This window comes from Lynx rufus, unplaced genomic scaffold (genome assembly GCF_022079265.1).
Source record: "Lynx rufus isolate CCGP_SWC_20201006 ecotype Redwood Valley unplaced genomic scaffold, mLynRuf1.p SCAF_7, whole genome shotgun sequence".
Classification (NCBI taxonomy): domain Eukaryota; kingdom Metazoa; phylum Chordata; class Mammalia; order Carnivora; family Felidae; genus Lynx; species Lynx rufus.
The window spans coordinates 133,673,481-133,689,498 of NW_025814889.1; the positions used below are offsets into that span (position 1 = coordinate 133,673,481).

Sequence of the window (16,018 nt, forward strand, 5' to 3'; positions counted from 1 at the left end):
ACGTTGCCCAGCAACTGATGGTGCTCAAAGTTTGAAAGGTAACAGATGTCTCCATCTTAAAAGTAGCATTCCTCCTTTGTAATTAATATGCAACCTGTGGGGTAATATCATGAGCCCATGTGAAAATCCTGTTCCCTAACCACCACTTCCCTCATGGTTTTAGCATCTACTGATGACCCCTGCCTCAAATCAGCTGGAATGGCAAACGAGTAAGAACTCATTTTTACGAGACTGTGTAGTGATTGAGAGGCCATTTAGAAGAATAAAATGGAATGACTGGGTGAACGGCTGTGCCACTAACACTCCCAGATGGGGATATGGGAGGAGTAACTTGGGACAGGGTGGGAGAAACTGCGTTCAGTTTTGGGTGTGCTGAATATGAGCTCGCGAGACACCCTATCAGGAGATGTGCAAATTTGTGCATGTATGTACACGTGCATTTGTGTGTGTGTGTGTGTGTGTGTGTGTGTGTGTGTGTGATGTCATCTAAGGATAACGTGATAGGATATGCAGAGACAGGAGAAAATATTTTCCAGGCTGAATCTTAAGAGAATCCCAGAATTTAAGTGATTAAATTCATCACTAGTGATGAAGAGAGCCCAGAAAAGGACCCCGAGGAGGCTCTCAAGAGGCAGGAGAGGGCGAGGCAAAGCTGATGTCAGGAGGAAGCTTCAAGAAAGAGAGTAGGTGGAAGAAGAGAGACAAAATAAGGCTTGCGAAGTTTCCAGAGGATTGCTTATACTTAGGAAGTGGCCGCTGGTCTCAGAGCTATGCCGGAGGGTTAGCGGACTACACTAACTGCAACAGGTGAAGTAAGAGGTGAGGAAATGGGGTCCAGAGGTTTACGTCCCCTAAGAGGTTAAGATGTGCTAACAGTAAACTACTCACTCATTCTCCCAATAAATATTTACTGAGAGCCCATGTGTCAGACTCTGTTTTCGTGCTGGGATATCCGTGTTCTCCTACAGCTTACATTCTAGTGAGCGATGACACACGAAACAAATGAACATATGATACCACAGGAGGTGAGACACACTATGAAGTATAAAGCAGGGGTTGAGTGGTAAGAGTGGTGAGGGCAGGAACGTTTCACCATATGGAAGGCCAGGAAAGACTTTCTGGTGTGCCATTTGAACGGAGACCTGCCTGAGGAAGGGAGTGAGCCCTGCAGCCGTCTGAGGAAGAGCCTTCCTGGTGAGAGAACAGCAAAAGTCAAGGCCCTGGGTGGGAAGCTGCCGGACGACAGAGGGCGTCAAGGAGGCCACGGTGGCAGAGCAGATGGGACACAGAGTGTGAGGAGAGGCGGTGAGGGCGTAGCCACAGGGGCCTGTAGGACTCTGGGCTTTACTCAGTTTGCGAGTGGTGCTAGAGGAAATGACATGGAGAGAAGAAATAAAGTAGGATCGTGCCTGTCAATCTAGAGACTGACAAAAAGGCTCCCAAAAGTAACACAAATAGATTTGCTACAAATGGTTTCCTTGTTTTCCCCGATGTTTGTATAGCGTGTTGGGAATTACCTTCCTCGAGCTTCTTGGAACCTATTATTTTTCCCATTTCATACTGGAAAACTGACTTGCCTGACATCACATCCTGATCAATGACAGAATGGGAGACTAAACTTTGGTTCTCCTGGTTCCAAAATTCAGATCTTTTTATTTGTAAATATTTCAGCACAACAGAGGCAAGAGGAGGGGGTGGGGGTGTGGAAGATAACTCTGTCAAGTTATCTCTTTTCCCTCCAAAATGTGATAGTTACCACGTGCACACACGTACACACACGTACACACACACACACACACACACACACACACACACACACACACACCATGAACAAAAACTCTGATTTTAATCTGATCTTTTGCATTTTGCTTTCTTTTCCTGGCTGCTCCTCTAGAAAGAGATGCTCCCTTCTCCTTTCTCTAATATTGGCAACGGGACAGATACAACCTCAAAAGATGTCAAGGGGACACACATTCTCCCAGTCCTTTTCCCTCCAACCCTCTCTCCAAGGGGCCAATGTGGCAGAACAGGGAGTCACTGCATAACCAAACTCCTTCCAAAGTTGAAGGCGTCTTCTGCCTCATCCGTTGGCCCTTGCATGGAGGTCTGCACACAGCTCCAGGCAATTCATTAAGTTGGCCACATGGACCACTGACACCGCCATCAGAGAGGCAGGCGAGGCAGGCTTTCCTTGGCACTGGAAAACGGGGTTCTCCAGTTCTCCACACAACCATTTCGTAAACCAGTAGCCTCAATGGTCTTAGAAAGTTGGCATCAACTCTTGAAGCATGAAGACAGGCTGTCTTTCGCCTCACAACTCCTGAGAGGGGAGAATAACAAGACCCCGCTCCACCACTAGACATGAAAAGGGCAAAGAGGCCAGCAGCCCTCAGCCCAGCACGCCTCTGAGTGAGGTTCAAGAGTCATTTGCATCAGAACTTCTTTGGAGAGCAAGACTCTCTCTAGAATGCAGACTCCCGGGCTTCAAGAATTTTACTCTATTATTAAGCTCCTCAAGGATTCTGTTGCTGCTAACATTCAAAAACCAAGATTTCTCTAAGTCCTAAAGGCAGAGAAAAGGCAGCACACAGCAGATGAGAAAGTAAGGATTTTTGTTTGCTCACTCTCCACCGTCAGGGGCTAAGTGACTACAAAGTACACCTAGTAAGCACTTGATAACTTTTCTCAACAGCTTCATTCAAACTTTCAACTCTGCTGGCTAGGTAGGTGCCCACAAGTGAGTAAAGAGCTTCATCTCCTGAGTCCCTTTGAGGATCATTGCTTTGAGTTGCAAAGTGTGCATTTCTGAGTCAAAGGATCATTCTCCTCCCACCCTGGTGAGGGCCTAGCTGGGATGGACTCCACACCCCACTGTTTGTATCTACAGCCTGGCAATCACACTCAATAGAAGGCAGCTATAGAAAAGCAGTTCTGGGTCTTAGAACATAGCAGGCGAGGAGCCCAGAGGATCACTGGACTCAGGACAGGAAAGGGGGAGGGTCACTTACACACTTGAGTGACAGAAGCACAGAGGTCAGCTGTGTCACAGGTGTGACATCACCACCTTTAGGGAGATGATTCTGTATCCAGGCAGAACAGGGGCTCTTAACCTGGGGCACACTACACGAGCTTTCGAGAATCTATGAGGATTAACGGGGTAACTGTGTGCTGAATCCTGGGAACTTGTCTGGGCAACTGTGTGGTGAAGGGACACGTAAGATTTTCTAAGGAGTACCAATGGCACAAGAGAAATCAGGAGTCTCTGATTTAACTAAGGGTTATGATGATGGAAGTGGAAAGATGTCCACGGCCTTTAAGCCCCACAGCAGCAGACAGGAGCAGCAATTTGGAAGCAATTTCATGGGGGGGGGGCGGGGAAGGGGCTCAAAAATGACGGGGTTACTCTCACCCCCACTACCAACTTTCACCTTACCTTACTTCCTCAACTATGGGTCCTGATCTGATGCTGTTTTCAATTTTCAATACTGAAGCTGCAGAGGAAAGTATGACAGGCTATCTCATAAAACTCCTACGTCACTGAGAACCATTAGACTGTGACCTTCAGGGATTAGCATGGGCTTTGGAGCCAGGAGACCAGACTGGCGCTGCCTCTGTCCTTCGGTGGTGGTGTGACTGTGGGCAAGTCACATGACCCCTGAGCCAGCCTCAAGAGCCTCATCGAGGAGGTGGCAATTATACAAACCTCCACACTGACGGCTGTTAGCATTAAAGAGAAAGTGCTCCGCCAGCTGCTAGAAGCTGTTAAATTTGAGGCATTGGTACTGTTTTCACTTTTTTTCTGTGCCATCCTCCTGCAGCAAACAGCAAGCATGTGGAATCAAATGCTGAGAGCTAACTGGGCCTGACTTCATTTTCTGTCTTAACTGTTTTTAGCTGTCCAATCAAAATGCCTCCAATTCTTGCAACAAAGACCATTAACTAAAGAGTTGTGTTGACAGTTCCAGGGACTGGCCATGACAATGAAAACCAGAACTAAGTCCAAGTCCATGTGAGTCAAAGAGCGAGCTGGGGTGGTGGGGTATGCGGAAGGGATCACACATTCTGGTGCAAGCAAGAATCCAAACTAACAGAAAACGTGCTTCATGTACATCCTGTTTTGGTATCAGGCTCGCCACCACCACTGTTTTGGCATCTGAGTTGTCATCCCCACCCAAACCAGCAGGAAAGCCAACAACCAAGAATAAATGTAAAAGTAGAGACTCAGAATGCTGAATCTTTTTCCTTCCCAGGAGTGCAAGCTGTTTCAGTCTCGCAACCCTGACCCACTGACAGCGAAAGAGACCTAAGACTGGGAAGAAAAGGTCAGGATGCAATCTTTTACATGATGAATTATCAACAGGTACACTGAATTCCTAAAGGTTAGAATATGAGGGGCCAAATATTGTGAACTTGGCCTTCTGAGCTTCCCTTTGACATACATGCCAGCCATATTTATATGTGGCTCTCACATCGCAGTCCAGTCCAGTGCTCTGGACCAGTGACCACACTGCTGCATGCTCCCTGCTGAAGCACACACACACCCAAAAGCTACTATTTCTTACTGAAGCCCCGTAATCAATATGCTTAAGTCACCTGCGTAGGAAAAAGCTCCAAATCACCTGTGCCCTTTCTGCAGCTAGCATCCCACTGGGCTGAAAATGTTAAGTCGCCACATTGTCAGACACTATCACAGCCCCCTTGAGTGTGTGATTCTTTTTTTTTTTTTTTTTAATTTTAATGTTTATTCATTTTTGAGGGAGAGACAGAGAGCAAGCAGGAGAGAGGCAGACAGAGAGGGAGACACAGAGTCCGAAGCAGGCTCCAGGCTCTGAGCTGTCAGCACAGAGCCTGATGTGGGGTTTTTACCCATGAACTGCAAGATCATGACCTGAGCTGAGGTCAGACGCCTAACCAACTGAGCCACCCAGGCACCCTGAGTGTGATTCTTTACATTTGTAATTGTACAGGTAAATTCTGTGAGTAGCTTCAACAAGTGACTTTTATAAACTCCTTTACTCCATTTATTACCTTGAAAAGAAGTTGGCCTTGGCTATCTCAGACACTTCAAGAATTATTAAATAAAACTGAATATCCACTGTAATTTCTTTTAAGTTTTTATTTATTTTGAGACACAGAGAGAAAGCATGCATGGGAGGGGCACCGAGAGAGGGAGAAAGAATCCCAAGCACACTCTGAGCTGTCAGTGCAGAGCCTGATGTGGGGCTTGAACTCACGAACTGTGAGATCTTGACCTGAGCTGAAATCAAGTGTGGACGCTTAACCAACTGAGCCACCCAGACACCAACCCCCACCCTTTTTTTTCTACTGTACTTTTTAGATATTAAATTGTATCAAGAACCCATATCAAGAAGGCTACTTTTTTTTTTTAATTTTTTTTTTCAACGTTTTTTTTATTTATTTTTGGGACAGAGAGAGACAGAGCATGAACGGGCGAGGGGCAGAGAGAGAGGGAGACACAGAATCGGAAACAGGCTCCAGGCTCCGAGCCATCTGCCCAGAGCCTGACGCGGGGCTCGAACTCACGGACCGCGAGATCGTGACCTGGCTGAAGTCGGACGCTTAACCGACTGCGCCACCCAGGCGCCCCAAGAAGGCTACTTTTGATGGCCTGTTCAACAGAGCTTCCTATTAAAATTCTTCATTGAATTCAACAATGAATATGCTCAGAACATAAACATACAACTCACTCTAGAGTCCTATTTTAGGATCTGTTACCAACTGGCCAAGGAGGAGGTTTGAGGCTAGTCACTAACCACTGAGAAAAGAAATCCTACAATAGCAGGAAGAGAGATGAGGTCGCTGACATCTATCAGAAATGCAACATTTAACACCCAGGAGTGATACACTCAGCTGGTCTCCTGAGACAAAACTGCTGAGGCCATGTGTCTCACACAATTTTCTCTCAGCTTCAGGTTTAGGGATCATATTAGCACCAATCCTAGGACACATGTTTACACTGGTATTTCTCAAATGCCATGTAAACTTGACATTCAACTACAGTGAAAGGGTCACACTTCCAAGCTGAAGAAACATCATCTCAATCAGGCAGTGTTCACTGCATCTTAAAAAAAAAAAAAAAAAGGCTATATTGTACTCCTGACACTAATATAATGTTATATGTCAACTATATCTCAATTTTTAAAAGAAAAAGGCAACTAGGGGCACTGGGTGATTCAGTCGGTTAAGAATCCAACTCTGATTTTGGCTCAGGTGGTCATCTCGTGGTTCACGGGACTGAACCCAGTGTCCAGCTCTGTGCTGAGTGTGAAGCCTGCTTGGGATTCTCTTTCTCCCTTGCTCTCTGATCACTCCTTGCCCTGCTGCCCCCGCCCCCCCCCCAAAAGAGTAAATTAATAAACATTTTTTTAATTAAAGAAAAAAAAGAAAAGGCAACTAGCTCTTTCAAACAAAGATATTTATATATCTAAAGAGCCAAATGGAGGGCACCTGGGTGGCTCAGTCCATTAATCGTCCGACTCTTGATTTCTGCTCGGGTTATGATCTCACCGTTCATGAATTTGAGCCCCACGTCAGGCTCTGTGGTGACAGGGTGGAGTCTGCTCGGGATTCTCTTTCCCTCTCTCTGCCCCTGCCCTGCTCATGCTTTCTCTCTCTCTCTAGATAAATAAATGAAATTAAAAAAAACAAAATAAACAAAATAAACAAAAGAGCCAAATGAGTTGCAAGAATATTTGTGAGAGTCAGTATCTAAAAGAAGCGTGAGGGCGCCTGGGTGGCTTAGTCAAATGAATACCCGAATGTTGATTTTGGCCAGGCCATGACCCTAGGGTCATGGGACTGAGCCCCAAATCAAGCTTAAGATTCTCTTTCTCTCCCTCTCCTTCTGCCCCTCTCTCCTGCTTGAGCTCTCTCTCTGTTTAAAAAAAAAAAAAATTAAAAATTAAAAAAAAAGAAAAAGGAAGGAAGCATGAGCCTGAGGGCATAGACTAGACCAGAGGCAGTGGGCAAAAATTGGGGCTTGGGGAATGCCTTTTCTGGGTTCTTACTGGAGAGGGACATGGGCTGCATCTTGGCCAAATTTCTCTGGCTCATAGGGACAGCAGTTCAGACTGCCACAGAGCTTCTAGCCACTCCCAAGTGGACTGGAGCAAATGGGAAATGACAGAAGCCGAGGTGCAGATCTGCACTCACCTCTGCTCCCACCTAGACTCAGAATCTACAAAGTACCCACTGAGACAGAAGCCTTGAACACTGTAACACTTCACAAGCCTTGAACACTGTAACACTTCACTTAAAAAGCAAGACAAATGACATTTCCAGGAAGCCTATAATTTTGTCAACTTAGACCTAAGTTTTAAAAAGAAAAGGGCAGGGGCGCCTGGGTGGCACAGTCGGTTAAGCGTCCGACTTCAGCCAGGTCACGATCTCGCGGTCCGTGAGTTCGAGCCCCACGTCAGGCTCTGGGCTGATGGCTCAGAGCCTGGAGCCTGTTTCCGATTCTGTGTCTCCCTCTCTCTCTGCCCCTCCCCCGTTCATGCTCTGTCTCTCTCTGTCCCAAAAATAAATAAACGTTGAAAAAAAAATTAAAAAAAAAAAAAAAAAAAAGAAAAGGGCAACCCAGACTCAAACCAGACCCTCATCTCTCCTGAAATCACCTCTGTGTCCCCACTGGTGAACATTTCTGTCTCCTGGCAAGTTGCCCAGAGATTTTAAAAAACACTATTTCCAACCCACTTATTTATTTGTTTTAAGAGAGAGTAAAAAAGAAACATCCACTGCCATGGAGACAGAAAGCTAATAAAATGATAGTCCTGTTACTATACAACCAAAATGGAAACAGTCTTAACAGAGTACCATGTTGGCTAGTGGTTCTCTGACTCAATAATTTTCAGCAACTGTTGTAAAGATGAAAATGCAAATAAGAGGTTATTTATTGAAAAATAGTTCCTGTTCCCAAACATTGGTTTTGAGAGAAATTAATAAGATGTGTGTGTGTGTGTGTGTGTGTGTGTGTGTGTATACTGCTTTCAGATTCACGAGATGATAGAGCCAAGCTAATGCTCCTCTCATTCTTGAGAATAACAGTGCCTATACTTCAAAAGCATGAACAATATATCGCCTCATTTATTTCCAAACTAACTCTGTGGATACGTAAGAAGAGTTATTATCCCTTTTTTATAAAAGTAGAAGTTGAGTTCAGAAAAGTTAACTGAGTTGCCCAAAGTCACCTTGTTCCTAAGTGGGAGAGTAAGGTGTAAAATTCCACTAATATAATAGCCACCATCCATATGTGACTATTTAAATTTAAATTAGTTAAAGTTAAAAATTCAGCTCTTGGGGCACCTGAGTGGCAAAGTTGGTTAAGCGTCCGATTCTTGATTTCAGCTCAGGTCATGATCTCATGGTTCATGAGATCGAGCCCTGCGTTGGGCTCTGTGCTCACAGCACAGAGACTGCTTGGGATTCTCTCTCCCCCCCTCCCTCCCTCCCTCCCCCCTCCCACACACACACATAGGCATACAACACACACACACACACACACACACACTCTCTCTCTCTCTCTCTCTCTCTCTCTCTCTCCCTCTCTCAAAATAAATAGACATTTTTAAAAAATTTAGCTCTTCACTCAAGCTAGCCACATTTTGAGTGCTCAACATCCCATGTGGATAGTGGCTAGTGTTACATAATATTTCTATCACTGTTGACAGTGCTATTGGACAGGGCTGGTCTAGCGGCTAGTTCTTTTGAATTCTAGTAACTTGGGGAAAAGATCCCATGCCATCACCAAGTTACTAGATGACAGAGTTAAATTATAGCCTCTTTCTCATTACAAGAAACTCTGAGGCTTCAGGAGGTTGGTTTATTCTCTTAGAGTTTACAAAAACAAAAATCAGTTTTAAAAGAGCTTTACCAAAATGGATTTGACCCATTTGTACTAAAGAAAAAGAATCTGGAAACTCAGTTTGTACATTTGGTAAAAAATATTATTAGTAACGATTCCCAAGTTACAAATAAAAATTATTATTAAGAAGAAATTCAGCTTCCAAGACAAAGGGATCATAGTAATCAATCCTGATACTGCAAGCCATTAAAAAAACCTCTTGTTAGAATTTAAAAGAAATTTCTTGGGGTGCCTGGGTGGCTCAGTCAGTTAAGTGTCTGACTCTTGATCTCGGCTCAGGTCATGATCTCAACAGTTTGTGAGTTGGAGCCCCGAGTTGGGCCCTGCGAGGACAGCGCAAAGCCTGCTTGGAATTCTCTCCCCCCCCCCCCACTCCTATCCCACTCATGCTCTCGCTCTCTCTCAAAATAACTTAAAAATAAATTAAAAAAAAATGTCTTCTTGGTGCAGAGATTGCTATAATCAGATGAACAGGAGATTTCCAGCTAACACTGGGGCCCAGTTAAAATAACAGATATGAGTGCTACAACAGGGCCACACTGTCTCTATGTGTATGTATCACTTGGCTAACAATGACAGCTGAACCATGACAAAGGGATTAAGCTGCAGAACTAAAGGTTAGGGAGTCAAGATATGGCAAAGTTTATTAAAAGTACAGAGTGGTGGGACCTCATTACATAAAGCCGTTCTTTCCAGTTTCAATGTGAGATACACAGGGCCTGTTTGTATGATCCAGTCAAAACAGACCAATTTGCTCACTTTTTCACTTAGCCACATGTTTGAGCACCCTTCAGGGGCTAGGTAGTTTGAGAGGCTTCTGGATTGATACCAAGTGGCTGCCCTCTCTGCACTGTGTTGCCTTCGCACTCTTTGGATTCTCCTAACCATTCAGTGGTTAAGTGTCACCAATGGCACTGGCTGGCTGCACAGAAATGCCATTTAAAGTGAAAAAATTGGGGCACCTGGGTGGCTCAGTTGGTTAAACCTCCAACTTCAGCTCAGGTCATGATCTCACAGTTCATGGGTTCAAGCCCTGCACCAGGCTCTGCCCTGACAGTGTGGACTCCACTTGGGATTCTCTCTTTCCCCCTCTCTCTAACCCTCCCCTGCTCATGCTCACTCTTTCAAATAAATGAATAAACTTAAAAAAAAAATAATAAAGTGAAAAAACAAGCTCACTCAAGCAATGGAGCAAGGTTCTTAGAGAATCTACAGGACAAAAACTGATTTCTTCACATGCTTGCCAAGGTACCAAGGTTTTTCTACTACATGCACATGGGAAAATAATGAACTGAGGGTTAATTACAGCATTAGAAACATGCTACTCCATGCTTTCCTCAAGGATTCACAATAGACTAACAAAAGGCTAAGAAGGAAGAAGCAGACAAAGTTCTTCTTTCATATTCAGAAAGATTACAGGAAACTTTTTTCTCATTTGTCTGGGATCAGGAGAATGTTCGTGTTTTCCTTTAAAAGGTTATTCCTCTGCAGCAGCTCTCACTGCCAGAACATTTTTCTTAATTTTCACCTAAACCTTATGACCTTGTACACCTTTAAATGTCAAAGAGAAAGGAAGGCTGTGGGGGAAGTTCTGTCTGAGAACAAAGTGTAGCACACAAGACCCGTCTCTTCTAGAAGTCTTCATTCTGGGTACAGCAGCATTGCTGGGCTTACTCTTTGGACTTGAACATCAGTTTCCTATCTGTGCCATCTCTCCTTTCCCTCAAGATATGTGGCGCTTCAGACATTATTAAAGAAAGCTCAGGGCCTGGATTATGTAATCCTTTGTTATCTGGCACTCTGTATTTGGTAGGGCTTATATAGTGTTAAATGTGAGACACTTATTTACATGATGAGAATGACAGATGCTGGGAAGTGATCCTGTTTATTTTTTTTTATTTTTTTTTCAACGTTTATTTATTTTTGGGACAGAGAGAGACAGAGCATGAACGGGGGAGGGGCAGAGAGAGAGGGAGACACAGAATCAGAAACAGGCTCCAGGCTCTGAGCCATCAGCCCAGAGCCTGACGCGGGGCTCGAACTCACGGACTGCGAGATCATGACCTGGCTGAAGTCGGACGCTTAACCGACTGCGCCACCCAGGCGCCCCGTGATCCTGTTTAAAACACACATCAGAAACCAACTTCCAAACCCCATAGTTTAGATGCCATGAACGGAGCACATCAAGCAGCAGTGGGATTGGGAGATTCTTTAATTCCCTACACTTTATGAAAGGTCATACTCCAACTTAGAATGATATGCAGAACCTCAACCACCCTGAGTGCAAAGGGAGCCATTGAAGACATGGTGTCCTACAGATACGCTGTCAGAACTGAAAGCCAGTCCTACGTGGCAACTGTGTAGGAGTATTCTGGGAGATGAGGTGGGTGGGCTTTTCTTCCCAGAGCTATAAATAAGATTGGAATGAGAAGAACTTGATAAAAGATATAAACACAGAAATGATGAGGCAAAATGCAGCCATGACTACACCACTCCTTTCCCCAGTTTGAGGCCCTACCTACTTCCTAAGTTGTACAGCAAACTTACATATAAACACGCTTTATAGAAACTCCTCAGGCTAGCAAGATGGGAAAGAAATAGGCCCTTCCAACCAGATTACTTGTTCAGGTCTCCAAATCTCCAATAATCAACAACAACTTGCTGGTCACTTACAAGTTGTCTCCAGCACTGCTCAGGTTTTCTTTGAAAGATGTGGACTGGAGGGTGAGAAGTGGGGCTGGTAGAAGATGGCAGGTAGTGGGGAGGTCAGGGAGGCACAGGGTGTTGGAGGTTACAACAAGAGTAAGGGTAGAGAGCACAGGACTATGGTAAGGAAGAAGATTCACTCAGAGGGTGCACAGTTGGCAAAAAAAAAAAAAAAAACAACCAAAAAACACAAAAAACAAAAAAACCCAAAAAACAAACAAAAACCCTCAGCTTTGTGAACTCAGGACCTATCTGTGTATCACCAGGTATGTAGGTGAACAGGGAATTTCACACCTGAAACTATTCCCAAGCATCAACATTCTAGAGCTCCCATAATCTAAGAGTTTGCTACCTACTTCCTTCACTAGAAAAGCTGAAAACCAAGACTGTGTCCATAGCCAAAGGTGGTTCTTGGTAGGAGGAAGATGCTGTATTCTCACAGAGGCAAATCACTTCTAATCCTACAAGAAGCACAATTATTCTCACTTCACAGATACAGAGAACAACACAGAGTATACGATTAGATATTCAAAACATTTTAGAACCTGCGCTCCTGATAGAAGTGTCATTCCAAATTCCATGCCCAGAATTCCAACGAGTTTGCAACAGAGTAGTATCTGCTTCTGTGTGTCTGTCATTCACACACACACACATATCACACTTTACAACCGAATGTCTTGATTCATTCATTCAGTGCCAGGCACTAGAGACAGGAATATAAATAAGTTACTTTCTCAAGGAGCTCACAGTGCAGTTGGAGGGAAATCTATAAGCAACTGCAGTAAGTGAAGCATCATTTGTCTTAACAACAGAGAATACTACAAGAAATGCTAAACAGGAGGACTGTACCCAATAAATCATATTGATCTATAGTAGCCCCTGGTACCAAGTGAAAGACAGGTGGGAGAATGCAAGGCTTTTAGACACTGAACATCTTACAGATCCTGAGAAGTAGCATTATGCTCTCAGAACTTGTACTGTAATTAGTCAGCACCCCACAGGATGCTGAATTGCTCTTTATTTTGTGCATTGGTGGATTTTAGCCACCCAAATAAACTGTTAAATGTCTTGAGGGCAGGTAACTAATTTGCCTCAAATTTCTTTAATCTCTCTAAGACTACCCTGGGCACAGAGAAGACATAAAACACATGATGTCCTTGGTGAAAGGGACAAGGAGATGAGACTCTGAGTGACCTGTCCCTCTACAAAGGTTTCTAGAGAGGCAGATCTGGAGTGTTTTGTAAAGCACATCACTGCCCTACCTGATCACATTATTGATCCACTGCACAAGCCATCTGCTCTTGACTCTTTAAGGTGTGTGTGTGGGGGGGGGGGGGGGGATGTCCTTCACTGGAAAGCCAGAGAAGATTGCAGCATAATGTGGGTAAATGGTTTGGTAGTTAATTGCAGTAAACCCAAAGCTGAATTTGAGACTTAAGTTCCTGGCTGATGCTTAGGACAGAAACAGACCTCAGATTCCTTACAGCTGCTATAAGGTTCTAGCTCTTAGAAATGGACCTGCCATTACCATGCCCTGAATCAAATCCCATCCTCACTCGCTTAAAGGGCTTCAAGGGCTTCACACTGTACCGAAAATAAAACCCACCTCTTCCGTGCAGTTGATAGGCTCTCATTTTAGCCCCGCCCACCCTGCCAATCTTAACTTGGCCTGCTCTCCCTTCACTCACCAGGCCCCAGCCACGCTGGCTTCCTTGATGTTTTCAAACGTTTCAAACTGGCTCTTACCTGCACTAGGCTCTTATGCTTGTTCTCCCTTTCCCATGGCCCTCTGCCTGCTTCTGCACGGCTGACTCCATCTCATCCTTCAGACCTCAGCTCACATATTTCCTCCTCACGGAGGCCTTTCCTGACCATCTTTATCCAAAGTAACCCCATCTCATTCCTATTATTCCACACCAGCCAGTTAGCTTACATCGTAACAAACTTGGAAATTACGTAATTTCCATGTTCTGAAATTATCTTCTTTATTTGTCTCCCTGTGTACTATCACTATTCTCCTTTTAAACATAAAGCTCCTGAGAGCAGGAGCTGGATTTATCTTGCTCCATCAATGGGCACATATAGGTTCCCAAATATTCTGAGTGAGTAAGTGAATGAGAATTAGGAAAATACAGTGGCAGCAGGTCAATGCTGCATTAAGGTGAAAAACATCAGTTCTCTCTCTATGAAGCTAGAGACTTACGGACTCTGTTATAGGACTTTTTCCTTTTTTTTTTTTTATTTTAACTTCATTAGGGTGTGTCCAAGTAGCAATAACACACAAGAGAAAAGAAAGAAGGGAAAGCTTAAGTTCTCCACTGATGACTTAAAAAGAGATGTCAAAAAGAGCAAAATCTTGCTGGTGCCAGTTTCCACTTTATAATGCTGTTGGTATAAAAAGCAAATTTTCTTACTTCTCACAGATTCCAATGTCGGTTTCATTTCTCCCCAAGTGATGTAGTGAGTTGTGCACCCAGTAAACCCAGCTCTGCAAGAACCCCACAAGCACAATCACACCCATGCCAGCCATAGGGTATCTGAGAATCTCACTCTAAAGAAAACCACAGTTGATTCAAAATAAAATACCAGGTAGAAAAGGGTTTTCCCTTCCCAAGAACCTAAACACCTAAGGCAAAACACATGCAAGAGGTAGGTTCTTCCTCACAATACCCCAGCTCAAGATTTGCTCCTTCTAAAAGGGAAGTGTAATAGGGAGTAGAAACCCCTGAAAGGTGCAATTCAAAAGCTAAGGATGGTTCAATGGCACCAGTAAACCTCATGCTGTTTGTTTCACTGAACCTGATCAATAAGGGCAGTTAACTATTAGTGACTGAAAGCCCCGGAACTTGGAAAAGCACAAGAAAGAAGGTGACAAATGAAATCTGTCGCCCTCGCCCTCGTTTTGTTAGATCCTTCCCACAGCACACTAGGCATGCGAGCCATGTTGAAAACGCAACTCTATCAAACGCTGAGAGAAAGAGAGAGAGGCACTTACGCGGCATGATCCCTTGGCTCACCAGTTCTTCTCGAGTCCGGCGCTGCTGGAGCTTCAACTGCAGCACTGCAGGGTGGCAAAGAGAGAGGAGACATAGAGGTTCAGCTGGGCATTCCACCACAAAAGACACATTGTCAAATGCAGAGAAGGTCTCCCGCACAGAAGGGTGTAGTGTGAAAGAAGGGTCCCTTTAACTGGGACTGTCTATAATTGCAGAAGTGGCCTGATACAGCAGGGTTTCCGTATTCTGCTGTGGGCGGCGAGAGGAAGTTGCGAAGGGTCTTGCAGGGCGATAACAATCCACAAAGTACCAAAGTCTTGCCTCTTGCTCAAAACCTCCTACAACACTGTATCCTCCTCCTAAGACTAAAAAAACACAAGTTCTTAACTCAAAGGAAATATAATGAGGACCAACACCCAGCAGGAAAGGCTTTCTAGATGGTCTACACTGTCTTCCTGGTAGCATGTGTTTACCACCATGAGTGCAGCAAAGACACGGTATTCACACAGATCAGGAAGTATTGGTTACTTGTAAAATCTTTTCTTTTGCATCTAAAAATTACATGTACTTTTAACTGAGCAACGCATTTCTCTCGACCAGAAAACATTTTACCATTAATATAACTCTTTTCTTCCTCTTACTTTCATTTAGAGCTTTTTTTTCTGTTGAGGTGGAACCACCAAGCTACATGAGTCAAAGCGCACGTGGGCTAGGAGAGGGCGACGAGTATTTCTCCTATTTCTACTCTAATCACCTAATGAAACAACTCCATAGGCATTTTTATGAAGTTAAAAGTCAGTGATCTCTATTTCAAATGCCAATGAAACCTAAAGGGCATTCCCACTGCACACCACGCAGAATGACCACGGCACAGCCTGCATTCAAAGGCTAAGTGTGAACATGTTCAGAGGAGGAGGGCTAGGAGGATCCTGAACCAGGGAGACTCCCCTTACATGAGAAGTCTGCAACTGTAAGGTCTCTACAAGTCACATGTGAGGGAGACCTGCATCTATTAGGAATCACGTTCCCTTAAGTACCTGCCTTTTCCATTCATAGAGCAGTTTTTAAGAATGCCTCCAAGAGTGGCAGAACTCTAACTAGGCTCCTGACTACATCTCAAATTCAGCAGGTCCAAAGTAGAACGTGTCTTTCTCCCAAAAACCTAACCCACTTTCCATCCTCACTTCTCTAAATGGAAGCACTATCTGCAAAGCCCCCCACTCCCTGACTCCTGAACTAGTATTAAAATTTTTGAGCCAACTTCAACTCCTCCACCTCCCTCACACTCCTCCTCTTACCAAGTTACTGGTGCCACAGTTTTGCTATGTTGCACTGAGCACTCCCGGGCTCTCCCACTGTAAGCACCCCAATCAAGGCTGTCTAATGACTCTTCCTCAAGTCTCATGTACTGGCCTGTTTATTCACTTCACAT

At 44.4% G+C, this 16,018-nt stretch overlaps 1 protein-coding gene across 3 annotated transcripts in view; it reads right to left on the reverse strand.

Moving 5' to 3' along the window:
- The window catches only part of MRTFA (myocardin related transcription factor A), a 101,337-nt gene that overhangs the window by 28,357 nt on the left and 56,962 nt on the right, over positions 1–16,018 (reverse strand). For 2 of the 3 annotated variants that reach the window (XM_047066807.1, XM_047066806.1), the window contains exon 2: positions 14,586–14,651. In XM_047066807.1, coding sequence (XP_046922763.1) covers positions 14,586–14,651 — 66 coding nt within the window. Of the gene's footprint in view, positions 1–14,585; positions 14,904–16,018 lie in introns of those variants that run through there. The other variant, XM_047066808.1, reaches the window with a different exon arrangement.